General features: G+C 39.9%; 1 protein-coding gene across 1 annotated transcript in view; it reads right to left on the bottom strand.

Annotated features, from left to right (window-relative positions):
* Nucleotides 1–305: 305 nt before the first annotated feature.
* Cmpk1 (cytidine/uridine monophosphate kinase 1) overlaps nt 306–17,900 on the bottom strand; it is a 31,001-nt gene continuing 13,406 nt past the window's right edge. Inside the window, exons 2-6 of the mRNA XM_041651787.1 lie at nt 9,040–9,186; nt 4,096–4,248; nt 2,651–2,727; nt 2,338–2,434; nt 306–1,391 (exon numbers count right to left, since the gene is read on the bottom strand). Coding sequence (XP_041507721.1) covers nt 1,350–1,391; nt 2,338–2,434; nt 2,651–2,727; nt 4,096–4,248; nt 9,040–9,186 — 516 coding nt within the window. The 3' untranslated portion in view covers nt 306–1,349. The remainder of the gene's footprint in view (nt 1,392–2,337; nt 2,435–2,650; nt 2,728–4,095; nt 4,249–9,039; nt 9,187–17,900) is intronic.

Here is a 17,900-nt window from a genome sequence, read left to right as displayed (position 1 = left end):
GATGTAAAGAGATGACTCACTCAGAGCAAGTGCAGAACATTTGTTACTCTTGCAGAGGATCTAGGTTGTTCCCAGCATCCACATGGCAGCTCACAACTTTCTGTAACTCTAGTGGCAGAGGATCCAACACCTTCTTCTGACTTCTGTGGGCACCAGGCATACACATGGTACATAAACATTCATAAACATAATTCAAAATAAAAAGAGAAGAACTTTAGGTATCACTCAGCTTTAGGGATAGACAGGACAAAAAAAAAAAGAAAAAGAAAACAAATTTTAATTTTTTAAAGAAAGAAAATCATTCAGACTCTCAGACTTTATTGAACAAAGCAGGCAGGAAAGGAATCAAACATTTATAAGATATATTTATTATTTTTCTGACCAAAGTGCAATGATTTTTAAAATCTTTTTAAAACAAGTAACCATGAAACAATGTATTTCAGAAAATAAAATACAAATGGGAATTTTAACTATTAGATTGCTTTTCCTAATTTATTCTAACTCTGTATTTAGTCTAAGAAACAAACAAAACAAAAAAACCCTGAAGTATTATTAAAATAAGAATGAATCATATCAACATAAATTAGCACATGCATGTCGGGGTCTACTACTAAGAACCGTGTTAACATCAGTTAAATGATGACTAGCCCTATGTCACAGGGCATAGGAACACAAGTCATTTCCCCTTGCCCCACAGATTATGTCAGAAGAAAGCTGGCAATCTTGTCAGGCTCTGAAGCCCCGTCCCGACTCAAGCCTTGAAAGCAAAGACTATGCCCTGTCATACCTCTTTGCATATGCTGTAATAAGTTAACGCCTAAGTTTTAACTTTCGATAGAAAATGGTCAGTCATTTGATAAATACTAGAACATTGCTAGGAATCCATTTTGTGAGTTCGTTTACTAAATACCTTGTGCAAGAACTGACTAGACATAAAGTTCCTTTAAATTTGGTCCACAGATTCACTTAACAGGTTGGAAATCTTAATGTGCAGCAAAAGAATTTCCAAATCCTAACACGGTGCAATTACAAAAGGGATATACATGCATACTAAACAATTTTGCTCACAGAAGGCACAAACAGAAAAGGGACAGTCTTGTAACACAAACAACAACTAGCTGAAACCCTTCTTCATTTGGTGAGCACCATAATACCTAAGATGATCAAACATGAATTTACTGTGTACTGTGACCACAAATTAAAAATAGCACATAATTTGCCTTACTATATATTTCTAGACATTAATTGAGATGTAATTTTGAAAGATTAAAATTGCCTTAAAAGGGGGCTGTGATAGCAGCTATAAAGCAATATTCAAGCATGATTTAAAGATGTTTTTTCAGGGTTAGTTAGCCTTCTTTGTCAAAAATCTTCACAACTTCACCAAAAACCTATAAAGGAAAAACACAATTTTAAAAGCAGATATTATTAAAAACACTGTATAGCATATGTGAGATCCTGGGTTCAATTCCCAACATCAAAATTAAAAGTAAAACAAACTATACATAAAAGATTGTACAGCTAAGTTCCTGTTAAAAACATCAATTTTATATTAATTTTAAACATTATAATTTTTTAATCTATTTCACTTTACCAATAATACAAATGAAACACACAAAATTATGAACATGTTGCCTTCAATTTTATTAATGCTTTCCTGACAAAATGCACTTCTTTATGGGCTGCTAGTAGTCTGGTAAAATGTAAACTCAAGAGGCTAATCTCATTTTTGACTTTAAAACTAAGTCCTCTCACGTGCTGCCTCAACACTGTAGAAAGTGTCAATGGGTGAACTACTCAATGAGCCCGCCTCTGGGCCTTGCTTTTCTGTCCCTTGATTACAAGAGGAAGAAGATGGAGAGGACCAGGGGAAGGGAGAGTAGATGAACTCAGAAGCACTAGGGATACCTGCAGACAGATTCACAGACACGGAAGCACAGGCATGAAGTATGAACAAGACAGAGGCCAGAGTCCTGGGAGCCCTGCACCTCTGAAGCTCTATGTTCTGGAAGAGAGAATAGCTGGGCCCTTGGCTACGACATGCCAGTTGTACTACAAATCTGAACAAACAAGATCTAAATCAGTGTACTGAAAATACCAACCTTCCACTGAGGAAAGAGGTTTGGAATTAATAAACCACCCACTTCTAAAAAAATCAGGTCTGAAGTTGTAAAACCCATTTTAGACTTTAAAAAATAAAATGGGGGGGAAAAAAACAAAACAAAACCCAAAATCAAAAAGACAACTAATTTCACAGTTTGCCTCAAATGTTTCCCACCTACCCATGACCACACTTCTCACTTCTGTGTGCTACAAAGGCAAGGTTGGTGCACCTACCTCATCAACAGACCTAGAAGCATCTATTTTCTTGACTTTCCCCATTTCTTCATATAAGTCAATAATTGGTTTTGTTGACTGAAGATACGTCTGAATTCTGCAAATGAAACATATATTTCAAGACTGTAGGTAATTTGTCCTCCCTCTTCCACATTATAGAAGGTGACGACAGAGTCTGACTCACATACTTTTCTTTTTACAAGCCACAGTGCCTATACAAGCATGATGTTCTTTTCTGGACAAGAGAACAGGCATTTCATCTGTCCCCCAATGCCTACACCAGGACTGAGGTAGAATAAAACCTGCAAAGTACCTCTTCTCCAGGCTCTCTCTGTTGTCATCACTTCTACCACTGCTTTTTCCCCTTTCAAGACATCGCTCAATACAGATCTAAAAAGAGACAGAAGTAAAAAATTATGCTTAAAAAAAAACTCAAAAGGAAATATTTTGAAGAGACTAAAACAAAACAGAAAAAAAAACATCCTACATTAAACTCAATGTGTCTAACTCATTAATCAACATGCAAATCTTTTTAAATTTAAACATGTGGTTCAATTTATATAAACTAGGTTAAATAAGTACAGATCATAATAAGGATTCATTCATGACTCAGTTTTTCCTATGTATTTTTTTCAAGCTGCAATGAAAAGAAGCTCTGTGTGGGTGTGGCTTCATCTCAGACATATTATTAACTCATTAGATATGAATTACGTTCCTCAAACTTTGTATCATTTTTGGTTACTTTATAATAACTCCATAAATATCCAAATATTTGAGTCAACACATTTGAATAAAGCATCTCTTGTTAATCGTGAATAAACATTCCTTAGTTATAAAGCTGTGGTGACATTCTAAAGTTAACTTTGAAGAATAAGTGAAAACATATTTTTAAGAGTTGGGAGAAGAGAGTTACATTTTAAAACAACTCAAAGCCTGTGGCAAGTCTTTACCAGAGGCACATGTACAATCCAACCTAAGAATAGCCAACTTCCTTCAAGGCACTACTTCAGATTCAGACTGTTGACATTAATTTAATGAAATTTATAGCATAGTGGTTGTCAAACAGAGTCAAGCTTTTTAATTAAATGGTTCTGAGAAATTTACTTACTCAAAGTTATACCTGGGTATGCTATTAGAAGTGTCGGAGGTGGGGGAAGGATGTGTTCTTACTATTTCCAAGTAAATTTATCCTTAGAAGATAAATTCTCCTACATTTCTTTAAAATAGTAGGCTTCTCCACTTTTTCAGATATGTATCTTCTAGTAAACAATACACTGTTCCAAGTAGCTTCATTACTTGACATTACTGTGTATATCAATGCTTACTAAAACAAAAGTCAACTTAACTCTTATTTTTTTTTATTTATTTATTATGTATACAATATTCTGTCTGTGTGTATGTCTGCAGGCCAGAAGAGGGCACCAGACCTCATTCCAGATGGTTGTGAGCCACCATGTGGTTGCTGGGAATTGAACTCAGGACCTTTGGAAGAGCAGGCAGTGCTCTTAACCACTGAGCCATCTCTCCAGCCCCCAACTTAACTCTTATTATATTGAAAATAGAGCAAGCCTTAGATCACAAAGCAGCCAATGCCAATATTCTATTAGCAAGAAGTGCTGCTCTGCCCACCCAATCTATTCACTTACTAAATATATATACTGCTGCCAATAGAAAATGTAAATGAAAAAAAATCACTGTTTTTCTCTAACCGCTGATTATAGCTTGAAGCCCATGTGGGCAGATGAAGATGTTTATTACCTCATTATTACAGTCAAAAAACAGAACAAAAGATACATCTGCCTTCCCATCCATGGTCTTGTTCCAACCTTGAAGGTTATCTTGATTTCTTGGAAATCCATCAATCAAGAATTTATTCTTCTGAGCATTGGCAGCCATTGTTTGGTCCATTTCCTAAAGAAAAGAGACTTAGGCTCAATACTGTATCACCAAACGACAATTTCTTAAGCAGCATAGTGGGCACAGGACTATTTGCTATTATTCCTAAGACACAAGAGTGGAAGGTACATAGTGAAACAGACTAGACAGAAATGAGTCAACTTCTTGACATGGTTGCCTCAGCTGGCAAGACTCTAGCATGTGCTCCCCTATTCTCGCCACCTCCCCTCTGCAGCTTCCGTATCTTATGAAACACATCCTATAGTGTACCTGTTGACTGTCCTCTGAAGGTTCATGTGTTTGCTGAAAGCTTGATCTTCAGGACAGTGGCCTCACAGATCATTAGGGATACATTTTTTTTCCAACTCAGTTTGTCGCCCAGATTTTTTTTTTTTAATCTTAGTGAGCCACAGTGGTTTTGTTTGTTGTTTTTGTTAAGATTTATTTATCAACTTTATGCCAGAAGAGGGCATCAGATCCTACTATAGATGGTTGTGAGCCACCATGTGGCTGCTGGGAATTGAACTCAGGACCTCTAGAAGAGCAGTCAGTGCTCTTAACCACTGAGCTATCTCTCCAGCCCCTGGGGAATAAATTTCTAAAGAGGACTGTGGAATCCTGGCCCTTTTATCTCCTTACTTCCTGGCCAAGAGGTAAGCAGTCTGCTTCACCATGTCATCTAGCACCACTCCCAGGAGGCTGAACCCATGTGTCTACCTAAGTAGAATGACGGTACAGTGACAGCTGATCAGCACAGTGAATATCACCTCATGCAAATTACCACTAACCCAGAGCTTTGCTCCAGCATCTAGAGATCCTGTGTCGCCCTTGTGTTTCCCTCTCTAAATCACTGTGCTGTAGGAGGTATAGGCAAGGACTCACTATGTAACTTGGGCTGGTTTCCAACTTGAAATCTTGCTGTCTTAGTCTCTCGAGAGCTAGGGCTGTGGGTGTGCACCACCAACCCCTGCTGAAAGCACACTCCTTCTATAGGAGCTCAAATTCACTTTACTTCAGATCTAATAGCTAGAAGCTGGGAAAGCACTCTATTACTGCGTAATATTCCCAGTTTTGTTTTGTTTACTTTTTTGATTGTTTGTTTTGAGACAGGGTCCCAATTAATTCTCCAAGTTGGCTTTCAACTCTTTTGGTAGCTCAGGTCAGTCTTGACTGAAATTCCTCTGGCTTTGGCTTTCTAAGCACAGGCCTGTGTTACCAGGCCTGCCTGGTTGTTAACATTATTTAGGATTCAATATTTAAAAAAAAAAAATCTGGCCAGGTGTGGTAATGCATGCCTTTAATCCCAGCACTTGAGATGCAGAGACAGGCAGATCTATGAGTTTGAGACCAGCCTAGTTTATATAGAGTTCCAAAACAGTCAGTATTATATAAACAAACAAAGTAGTAAAAAAAAAAAACCCTCAAACTAATTTTATCTAAATGGAATTGGCTGCACCCAAACACTGACGCACAAGATGTAATACATTCAGAAGACTACAAAAACACTCTCACCATCCTTCCCAAAGCCTGAACTTACGCAGAATATGAGTAACACGAACAGGAGATGTAATCTCTAATCTGTCTAAATCCTTGGCACATCCGCTCACCAGTTGCACACCTCTGACAAGCTTTAGAGGGTCCTTTAGTCCAAAGCAAACTGACATGCATTGCTCTCCAGGTGCCAAGTTTCCTTGTTCCACAAGAATATTGCCAGGACCTATTTTCTTTAAGAGTTAGGCTCTAATTTCACAAAACTTTTACAGTGTTAAGTTCCTGCTACAGCATTTCTACCCCAATTATGATAGAAGGTCTCTAGAGAAGCCACATCAAACATGTTCCCTTAGTAGACATTCGTTTGAGATCTACTATCAGAGTGAGGTCACTGCCCTGGCTCCTGGAGGATTCAGAGTCTACTGGGTAACAACAACATATTATAACCTGCAAAGTCCTAGGACAACAAAGGATGTTCTTAAAATAAGAAATACAAAGTGCCTAGAGACTATGAGAAAACTTGACCAAAGAGTTGGCAGTGAAGTTGTTTCCTAAACAGTAAAGCAGCATGCCAACAGGGATCACTTAGACAGCTGGAATCAGGGATATAAAGGTTGGGAATGAGAAAGCATGACGGCTTTGATGAATCTGAAGCAAGCTGGTATAAATGAATCTTAGGGCATGCATAAATAGTTGTGGGAGATAAGATGGAAAGGAAAGAGGGTTAAAAGGCTCAAGTGATGGTAGAGACAGACAGATGAACAGGAGTGGATGAGAGAGCCTCTCACTAAAGAGTTGGGTAGTTAACCCAACCAATAGCCAAGACAGGAAATAAAGACACATACTTTAAATGACAGTTAACCTCTGGTAAGACTTTGACACATCTATGAGAAGTTTGGATAGAGACCTGATTGAAACATACCTGGAACCTAGAACAAAGGTTTATGTGTGCTGTAGAGTTCACCAGCATTGGCACAGTGAAAACACAAGGCATAGTTTAAAACAACCCAGCAAGGAACATATGAAATGAGAGCTGAAGAAAACCAAACTCTAAGAAGCATAGTGATTTAGAAAACTTGCAAAAGGGGGGGGGGGGGGGGGAATCAAGAGACTGAAAACAGCAGCTCCTACAATAGAAAGAGAATGAACAGATGATGTTACAAGAAATGGGTAGAGGGCTGGAGAAATGGCTCAGTGGTTAAGAGCATTGCCAGCTCTTCTAAAGGTCCTGAGTTCAATTCCCAGCAACCACATGGTGGCTCACAACCATCTGTAATAAGGTCTGGTGCCTTCTTCTGGCCTGCAGACATACAGACAGACAGAATATTGTATACTAAATAAATAAATAAACAAATATTTTTAAAAAAAGGAAACGGGTAGAATTAGTTTCAAAGAGACCTGCTTTGTTTTTCAAGACAGTTTCTCTGTGTAGTCCTGGCTGTCCTGGGACTCTCTTTGTAGACCAGGCTGGCCTCAAACTCAGAGATCCACCTGCTTCTGCCTCCCTTATGCTGGCATTAAAGGCATAAGCCATCACTCCCAGCTCGACAGAGACATTTATTAATTAAGATTTAAATGCTACAGGAAAAATAAAGACTAGACATATTTTCTGGGCTACACAGGCAAGATCACTGATACATACAAGAAGAGTTCTGCCTATAATCACAGGTGAGGTTGAGAATGAGGTTGGAAGATTCCAAGTTTAAGGACTACCTGGGCTACAGACTGAGTTCAAAGCCAACTGGGCCACCTGGTAAGAGCCTGTCTCAAAGATAGCAAGTATAAAAAAGGTTGAGGACAGCTCACTGACAGGGTGCTTGCCGAACATATTCAAAGCCCTATATTCAATCACCAGTACTGCACACAAAAAAGAACAGTTTAATGGAGATGTCGACTACCCTTTAATAACGCTCACCACCTATAATGCATTGGAGCCAGAAGACAGGACTGCAGATTTATTTACTCTTGAAAGGAAGCTGGTCTCCAGACTGAGGCAAGAGGCAGACTATGTAAGAGCCACTCTATAATGGTCTGCTCTGTCTTTTTAAGAGACAAGGTACACCCACTCCCCATCTAGGCAAGCTGATCTTCAGCTTCTAGCCTGAGTCCTTCTCCCTCTCAGCCTGAGTCCTCCCTCTCAGAGGCAGCTTCTGTCTCCCCGCACTTCTTCCCTTCTGTTTCTCTTTCTCTTTCTCCCTTCCTCTTTGCTCTTCTCCCCTTCTTTCTTTCCCCTCCATAACCCACTAAATAAATATCCAACCTCACTCTGCATGGCATGCCTATCCATGTCTGTCTCTCATTCTCTATGTGGCTCCCTGCCGGGGACCAGCCACCTTTGGAGACCTGGGGTCTTGTGACATGCCCATCTGTCTGTCTCTCCTTGTGGGACTGGCTGCCCCATCAAGGTCTCTTACCTACCACGTGGCTCCCTGCCTGGGACTTGCTGCCCCTTGTGGCCCCCAGCAGCCACTTGGGGACATGCACTGTCCCTGCCTGGGACTGGCTGCTCTTGGGACCCGCTGCCTGCTGCTGCTCAGGGACCTGCGGTGTGGTCTTATGGCCCGCTGCCCCTCGGGGAACCTGCAACATTTTTACTTAATCCATTACACACTCTATACCCCAAGTGTCTCCAGTTATTCCCAGGATTCACTGGGATCTGCTTATTGCTTCCTGTTCCTAACACTGCAATTCCATCTCACTGGTTCTTTTATGTCAAGATACTTGTTACTGACTAGCGTTGGGGATCTACAGCAAAGCAATACCCACCAACATATATTTTTTAGATCTCAGAGTGAAAATGGCAATGTGTTCATCAAGTAAAAAAGGAGACTTCAAAACAGAGAACATCAACAATGAGACAAACACAAGTGGGAGGCAAGGAAGGAGAGAACAAAGATTTCCAGGAAAAAAGAGGAAAGTGCAAGGAAAGGGGTGAGTAACCACATGGAAGAAGAATAACTGAATAACTGAATGCTGGGACGGATGGGCCAAGTACCTGTAATCCTAACAGGCAGATGTAGGAATATCCTAGACAGTATAACTTCCAGGCCAGCCTAGGCTACATGAGACTTTTTCAAAAACAAAAAATTCTACAAGTACCTTAGACTGGACTTTAGCTAGTCTTAGACCAAAGCAGAGAGTACTTGCTACTGCCAATTTCGTAACAGTGAAAGCAGTTCCTGTCATTTTCAAAAACCACAACTACCTTCCATAATCAAGAAATTTAACATTCTAATTTTTTGTTATACAAATGAAGGTATATTTAGCTTCTTGTGTCCTTGGTAGTTCCAATAGGTTGATATTCCTGCTCCTTACCCTCTTTAATAAACTGATGGTTATCTCAACAGGCACAATCTTTCCTTCTTTAATGTACTTTTCAATAAGTTCACCATACTGTGAATCTGGATTCTTCCTTTCATCACGAAGAAGCTCTCCAGCAGAAAGGTGTGTGTAGCCATATTTCTGGAACAAACAACATATAAAAATATCAGAATTCATTCAATTCAGTGATAGGAGTACACATAATTTTGTGTTAATTTCTATATTAGAATTTCTCTTCAATAAAGTAGTTTTGCTTATGGGGCAAATAATACTAAGAAATAATTTAAGAGATTTCATAGAGTCCAGTTTTCCTATTAGTAAATAGCCTTGCCCCTTAATAACCATGTCTGCACAATGAAATCATCTCAACATTTATCTAGTCAAAAGCACTGACATCTCACTATATTCCTTCACAAACACAAAGTTTAAATGTAAGAATGAAAATGTCTACCAAAAATCTGAGACTCAAGTCAAAAAAGTCAAAAAGTCTAAACTGAATTCATCTCCACTTCTGCCAACTCCATTCTTCTGTCCTCTTTCTTTTCCCTGCAAACAGCTCGTGGCCGCCTATACCAGGAGAGGAGCTTCTTGACTTCTCGGAACACCTAAACAATCTGTCACACCACTCAGGCCAGCCTCTTCAAATCCATTTCCTAACTTTGTACTCCTAAGAAGTCTCGATAATAAAATGAGAATATAGATACTTATTTTGTAAGCTTGTGGTCATGGCTAAATAAGATAATGTACATAAATCACCTAACATATATTATAAAAGGATAAGAGCCATCAATTGCTTCCTTGCCATCATAATTACTGCGTGCACGAATCTGTGTGTGTGCACACGTGCGTGCAGGTTAAACATGAAAGTGGCACCCACATCCGTGTGTAAGCTAGAGAGCATATAGACTAGAGAGATCTGTCATACTCAAACACCTTACACATTCATGTTTACCTTTTCTGCAGCAAGGTTCTTTCACTGGCCCGGAGCTTGCTATGTAAGCTAGGCTGTCTGACCAGTAAGTCCCAGGGATCTGCTTGTCTCTGCCTCTCCAGTGCTGGGATGACAAACACCCACCATTATAACCAGCTTTTTTACCTGGGCTCTGGGGTCAAACTCATATCCTCATGCTTGTACTTTACACTGACCAAGCTGTCTCCCCAGCCCAACATACTTAGCTTCAAATAATGTTTTTTATATTATACAGTCATATACCTCCTATCAATTATCTATCTTAAATAAATATTTGAGACAAAGTTTCTCTGTGTAGCTTTTGTTCCTGTCATGGAACCAGCCCTTGTAGACCAGGCTGGCCTTGAACTCACAGATATCCACCTGCCTCTGCCTCCCAAGTGCTAGGATTAAAGGCAGGCGCCACCACCACCACCCGACTTAAATAATATTTTTATATTATATAGTCATATACCTCATATTAATGTTTTGATCAATAAGAACCACATATACAGTGGTGGTCCCAAAACATTATAATGAAGCTACAAATTGCTATCACCTAGTGACATCTAGGCTGTCATAGCACAATATACACTCATACACTGTAGTGATGCCAGTATAGATAACACTAATGTACTGCCAGTCATATAAAACTATTGCATACAGTTAGGAACAGAGTACAATACTTGATAGCAAATGCTCTATTACTGCTCTGTTTACTATACTTTTATTGTTATTTTATATTGTTATTATACCTTCTAATTATAAAATAAAGAACTCCACTGAATAATAGCATGTCACATTACTCAAGCATCAGACTCATATATCTCATGCATTTCATGGTTACCTTTACTGCAGCAAGGGACCACATCAAGTATCTGACCTATCTATCATATGGGTTTGTACAAGTTCAAACAATCTTACGATGTTTGAACAAAATAGCCTAGTGGTGCATAGCTCCATCATTAAATGAAACACGCTATAAGGACAAGGAGAGAACGGAAATGTTGCTGAGTTAACACCATAAAGTATATCTATAAAAATTAAAATGATGGAACCAATCAAAGAAAGGCAGGAGGGAATATATGAGCAAGGGAGTCCAATATCATGATGGAGAAATCTACAGAGACAGCTGAACCAAGTTCGTGCAAACTCATGAACTCTAGACTGACAGCTGTGGAGCCTCCATGGGACTGAACGAGGCCCTCCACATGTGAGACAGTGGTGAAGCCTGAACTATCTGAGTGGGACCAGGATCCATCCCTGGTGCATGAGCTAGCTTGTTGGAGTCCATTCCCTATGGCAGGATGCCATGCTCAGCCTTAATGCAGTGGGGAGGGGCTTGGTCCTGCCCCAACTTAATGTGCCAGACTTTGTTGACTTCCTAGGGGAGTCCTTACCCGTTGGGAGGAATGGATAAGCAGTGGACTCAAGGGAGAGGGGAGAGGGGAGGTGAAGGGAGGAGGAGGTGGCGGGGGAGAGAACCGTGAATGGAATGTAAGATGAAATTAAAAAAATAAAATTAAAAATTTTTTTTAAAAAAGAAAAAAATTAAAATGACTATAATATCATTAGGTGATATGATCTTCTGAGGCTAAGTTGTAAATGTGGCCTTGTGACTAACTGAAATTATAATGTAGTACACAGATATATACACACTAAAGGTTTTACTTAAAAAAAAAATCAGGCAATGGGCTTCGGTTAGACAGCGTCAATGGCAATGACAAAAGACTCATGATGAGATACTAGGGGAGAGTGACAACTAAGCTAAATCACATGGTACTGAACTGCCACTTCTTTGTTTTGTTTTTGTTTGTTTGTTTTTTTTTTGTTGTTGTTTTTGTTTTTGTTTTTTGGTTTTTCGAGACAGGGTTTCTCTGTGGTTTTGGAGCCTGTCCTGGAACTAGCTCTTGTAGACCAGGCTGGTCTCGAACTCACAGAGATCCGCCTGCCTCTGCCTCCCGAGTGCTGGGATTAAAGGCGTGCGCCACCACCACCCGGCTTTTTTTTTTTAATTTATTTATTTATTAAAGATTTCTGTCTCTTCCCAGCCACCGCCTCCCATTTCCCTCCCCCTCCCCTAATTAAGTCCCCCCCCCCCTCAGCCCGAAAAGCAATCAGGGTTCCCTGTCCTGTGGGAAGTCCAAGGAACCCCGCACCTCCATCCAGGTCTAGTAAGTTGAGCATCCAAACTGCCTAGGCTCCCACAAAGCCAGTACGTGCAGTAGGATCAGAAACCCAGTGCCATTGTTCTTGAGTTCTCAGTAGTCCTCATTGTCCGTTATGTTCAGAGAGTCCGGTTTTATCCCAGGCTTTTCCAGACCCAGGCCAGCCGGTCTTGGTGAGTTCCCAGTAGAACATCCCCATTGTCTCAGTGTGTGGGTGCACCCCTCATGGTCCTGAGTTCCTTGCTCGTGCTCTCTCTCCTTCTGCTCCTGATTTGGACCTTGAGAATTCAGTCCTGTGCTCCAATGTGGGTCTCTGTCTCTGTCTCCTTTCATCGCTTGCTGAAGGTTAATATTCAGGAGGATGCCTATATGTTTTTCTTTGGGTTCTCCTTATTTAGCTTCTCTAGGATCACTAATTATAGGCTCAATGTCCTTGGTTTATGGCTAGAAACCAAATATGAGTGAGTACATCCCATGTTCCTCTTTTTGTGTCTGGCTTACCTCACCCTCACTCCAAATCTTAAGACCCCTTCAATGAGGTTTTATCTTGCATGTATATAACTTAAATGAACATTAGGGTGTGAGGCAGTCCACACTATCACCCCACTTGTGAAGTGTCAGTGTGGTAGTATATATCTGTAATTCTAGCTACTCAAGAGACTGAATCGGGAGAACACTGAGTTTAAGGCAATTAAAAAAAAAAAGCATTTCAACTGAATTTTTTTTAAATCTCCCAATGGGGGGGGGGGCTGGAGGGATGGCTCAGTGGTTAAGAGCACAGGCTGCTCTTCCAGAGGTCCTGAGTTCAATTCCCAGCAACCACAACCCCAGTGGCTCACAACCATCTAGAATGAGATCTGGTGCCCTCTCTGGCCTGCAGACATACATGCAGACAGAACACTGTATACGTAATAAATAAATCTTTTTTTTAAAAAATATTTATTTACTTATTTTGTATACAATATTCTGTCTGTGCAGGGCAGAAGAGGGCACCAGACCCCATTACAGATGGTTGTGAGCCACCATGTGGTTGCTGGGAATTGAACTCAGGACCTTTGGAAGAACAGGCAGTGCTCTTAACCTCTGAGCCATCTCGCCAGCCCCAATAAATCTTTAAAAAGAAAAAATCTCCAAATGACCAAGGTTATAAATGAGCTTTCCAATATATCTTTATTCCCATTCCATTTCCCAAAAGTGTTGGCTAAATTTCTTGCTCACAAAATAGTAAGGTAGCAATAACACTGTCAGCAAAAGAAAAGAAACTCTAAAGGGGATTTACTAACTAAACTTGGATATAAAGTTGGATGAAAATAAATAAAAATCATAGCATCACCATGTTTCTGTCTCATTCCTTTAAGTGTTTCTGGTAAGAGAAATTATCAGAAGTATTAAAATTGCAATTGGTTTTTAAAAAACTCCCATTATTCACAGAAACTAGAAATATAAAATTGTTCAATTACGTCCCTACTGGTTGCTCGATGCCTACTTGATCACCCAGTATATAGGCGCAGGACTTTATGAAAAACGAACTGTGACCTACTTTCCCATTTACTATGTACAATTTTCAAAAAGCACTGTGTAACTACTGTCCACAGAACTTTAAAGCAGCTTCAGCGCCCACTGTTTATTTTGGCTTTTACTTGGAAGCCCCTGCTTGCCGGATGCTTTCCTCTGGCCTAAGGCGTATGCACATGGTGATACTGAACAAAGGCAGAGGCCAGCAGCCCTAATGATGGCAAGTGCTCAGTGACAGCACCACGGTGCCAACCATGCAAGCTCAGAAACCTGGCTACTGACACTGGAGAACTCAAACTGGCAAGATTTATATTGTCTTAAAATGGGATTACATCATTTTTTTTGGAAAAGAACTAGCTATAAAGCAGATCTACAGATATATATATATATATATATATATATATATAAAATATGCACATCAATGGTATTTGTAAAAACAATTTTTGAATTTTATTTTTAATTTAAAATTTTGTGTGTGAGTGTGGCTTTGTGTATGTGAGCGTTGTACCTGCAAAGGCCGGAAGAGTGTTGGATCCTCGTAGTTGACATTATAGACGGCTGCCAGCCAGTCAACATGGGTGCTAGAAACCAAACTAAGGTCCCCTAAAAAAGCAATAAGCACTCCAGCCACCAATGTAAGACAACTTTATAGCTTGTCTAAAGAAGAAATACCATTTTCTACAAAGTACACAAGAACTATAACTCAGCACAGCCATGTCAACGCTGCGGGTCCCTGTCTCACTTCCTCGCAGATATTCTACTCTGCAGTCTATTGACCAGGTCTGTCTACTACATTCTTCATACAGAGTTTGCTGAAGCCATTCTCTTACCAGAGTTTCAACAGCAGCAAAGTAACTGTCACTTAAATACTAGTTACCATGGCATTTTAATAATAACTGGGCTTGGGGCTGGAGAGATGGCTCAGAGGTTAAGAGCACTGACTGCTCTTCCAGAGGTCCTGAGTTCAATTCCCAGCAACCACATGATGGCTCACAACCATCTATGAGATCTGGCGCCCTCTTCTGGTGTGTGGGAAGCAGAATATTGTACACATAATAAATAAATGAATAAATCTAAAAAAAAAATAATAACTGGGCTTTAAAAGCACAACTTCCAAAGCATTCTGCTATCATTAAGTCCATTATGCCATCTTTAAGAAAAGCAAGTATAGATATTTCCAGTCTTCGCCATTTTTTTTCTGACACTCTCTATGATTTTCTAGCAGTTAAAATCGAGTGGTTCTCACAGGCAACACTGTGTTCAAAAGCACATCAGCTTATAAATCCTATAGACGACAAGGACTGTAATTTTAAGTTATTGTTCAACTAAGATAGTTTTCTAGTGACAAATAACCAAGCCCAATTTATTGAGGGTATGTGTCTAAGCTTGAATTTTTCATTTCTCTTCTTTAAGAAAATGAAAAGGGGTTGGTGAGATGCCTTAGCCATTAACAGTACTCGCAAAGGACCCGGGTTCAATTTCCAGCCCAATATAAAGGCTCACAACTGTCTGACTCCAGCTCCAATGGATCTGATGCCCTCTTCTGGCCTCCACAGGCACTGCATGAATGTGGTACAGACACATAAATTTTTTAAAATTAAATTTTAAAAAAAAAATGAAAAAGCCAAGTGTGGGTGAGAGTATAGCTCAGTTGGCAGAGTGCTTGTCTACCATGTGTGAAGTCCAACATTCACTACAGAATGTCCTGTAAAAACAAGGTATAGTGATAAAGGCCTCTAATTTCCACACTCAGAAGGTGGAAGCAGAAGAATCATAAATTCAAGGACATCCTCAGTAACTAACAACTTTGAATCAAGTCTAAGATACATGAAACTCTGTTTCAAAAAAACAAACAAACAAACAGAAGGTCAGCTCATGACGTGGCTCAGTGGGTAACAGTGCTTGTCATCAATCTTGCTGACCTGAGTTTGAATCCAGGATCTACAAGGTGGAAGGGGAGAACCAATACCAAAAGCTGACCTCTGAACTTCACGCATGCATCATGTGCAAACACACACACACACACAATTCGGATATAGAAGCACTTAAATTTATAATCTTAGTGCTCAGGAGAAAGAGGCAGGAGAACCACTACAAGTTTGAGGCTGACCTAACTACACACACAGTAAGACCCTGTCTTAAAAATAACAACAAAAATTACTTGAAAAGCAACATTTATGACACAAGAAACAGGGTTCAGAGAGATGAAAATGCACCATGGTCTCAGTAAGAACAAAACAATATTCTCTTTTACCAAAGCAGGCAGATGTCAATTTATGGCATCTACTCAAACAACTATGGCTTAAGTCACTGTCCTACTGCTGTGAAGAGACACCATGACCAAGCCAACTTTGTTAAGAGAAAACATTAAATGAGGGCTCGCTCACAGTTTCAGAGGGTTAGTACTGAATCGAGGCAGAAGGAGAGAGAGGCATGGCATTGAAGCAGCAGCTGAGAGCTTTACATCCTGAGGTGAAACCTCAAAGCCACTCCCAATGCCACACTCCTCCAACAAGGTCACACCTCCTAACCCTTCCCCAAACAGTCCACCAACTAGGGACTAGACATTCAAATGCATGAGCTTATGGAGGCCACTGTCACTCAAATCACCACATATTTTGATACACATTTCTCACTTTTTAGCAACCGCCTTGCTTCCCTTTCAAAATTTAGGTAATGTTGGGGCCTGGGATGTTCTTCAGAGGTACAACACTTAAACTGGCATGTACAAGGCTGTGGGCTCAACCCTTAATACCACACACTCACACACAAACATACATATACACAAAATCTAAAACTTGGATAATATAGTTCTATATAAACCACAAAAACAATCAAACTAAAAAAAAAAAATTAGAGTTGTATACACCTGTAATCCCAGGACCCAGGAAGCAACAGAAGCAGGAAGCATCCGGAGTTTGAAATGAGTCTTGGCAATATAAAAACACTGTCTTAAAGGAAAAAGAAAAAGCCGAGTTCAAGGCACAAATGATGGATAAACACAAGGACCTTGAAAGCAGGTAGATCCAAATGCCAAGCACCTCTTCTTCCTGTTAATGTGGGATTTAGAAAGTGCCACTAGGTGGCTACAGGGCCTCTCAATTTCACAAAAGAAAAACAGCAGAAATATAAGCTACAAATACAGCTTTGAAGCAACTGAGCAAATAAAATTTTTTATTGTCTTAAAAAAACCAAAAACAAAAAATACTTCTTGCTTGATATAGTTGTACAACCCCTTTAATCCCAACACTTAAAAGATAAAAACTGAGTTGGGCTCTGTTGAGTTCAAAGCCAGTTTGGGCAACAAAGAGAGACCCCATTTCAAAAAACAAACAAACAAAAAACCATTTATTATATCTATCTATCTATCTATATATATATATATATATATATATATATATGTATGTGGCAGGTGTGTGCAGGTCAGAGGACAACTTGTGAAAACTGGTTCTCTTCTACCATATGCATGTCAAGGATCAAACTCTGGTCAGGCTTGCTAGTGAGCACTTTACGGACTAAGCCACCCCTCTGACCCTCAAATCCTTATTATTTTGAGAGATGACTCAGTGAGCAAGTGCTTGCCTTACCATCAGGAGGACCTGAGTTCAGATCCTAAGTACCCATATAAAAGTGGGGCATTACCCACTATAGGAGAGTCTATAATCCTAGGAAGGGAGCCAGAAGGCAGTCACAATCTAGCCAAAATGGCAAACTCCAGGTTCAATGAAAAACCATCTAAAAAGAATAGGCTGTACTCTGGACATGGGGGCACACACCTTTAATCCAGCACTTGGGAGGCAGAAGCAGAATTTCTTTGAATTTCAGCCATCTTGGACTAAGACCCTGTCTCAAACTAAAATCAAAACCAAACAAAAGTCGCACAAAGCCTTAAACAGAGAAGCTCCAAAAACTGGCATCACAAATTATTTTGTCTTTTTGTAAACAAACAAAAAACATGAGACCCAATGAGAATTTATTCCTCTTGTTTGTTTATAGTTTCTGTTTATTCCTTTCATAGATGGTTCAAGAGCTCTTCAATCAACTAGCAGTGATTAATCAGAAAATATTCATCTGGAGAGGGGAGTAGTGTTGGCTCACTGGATCATAAGTATTTGCTACACAAGCCTGACAACCTGAGTTCAGTCTCCAGAGCCCATGCTGGAAGGAGATAACTGATTCCTAAAAGCTATCCTTTGATCGTCACACTTAGGTCTTTGGATTTA

This window comes from Microtus oregoni, unplaced genomic scaffold, assembly GCF_018167655.1.
Source record: "Microtus oregoni isolate MIOR12 unplaced genomic scaffold, Mior012 000005F_ref0000423, whole genome shotgun sequence".
In the NCBI taxonomy this organism is placed as follows: Eukaryota; Metazoa; Chordata; class Mammalia; order Rodentia; family Cricetidae; genus Microtus; species Microtus oregoni.
Note: the sequence above shows the minus strand (reverse complement) of the source record. Positions and strands in the feature narration are given on the sequence as shown.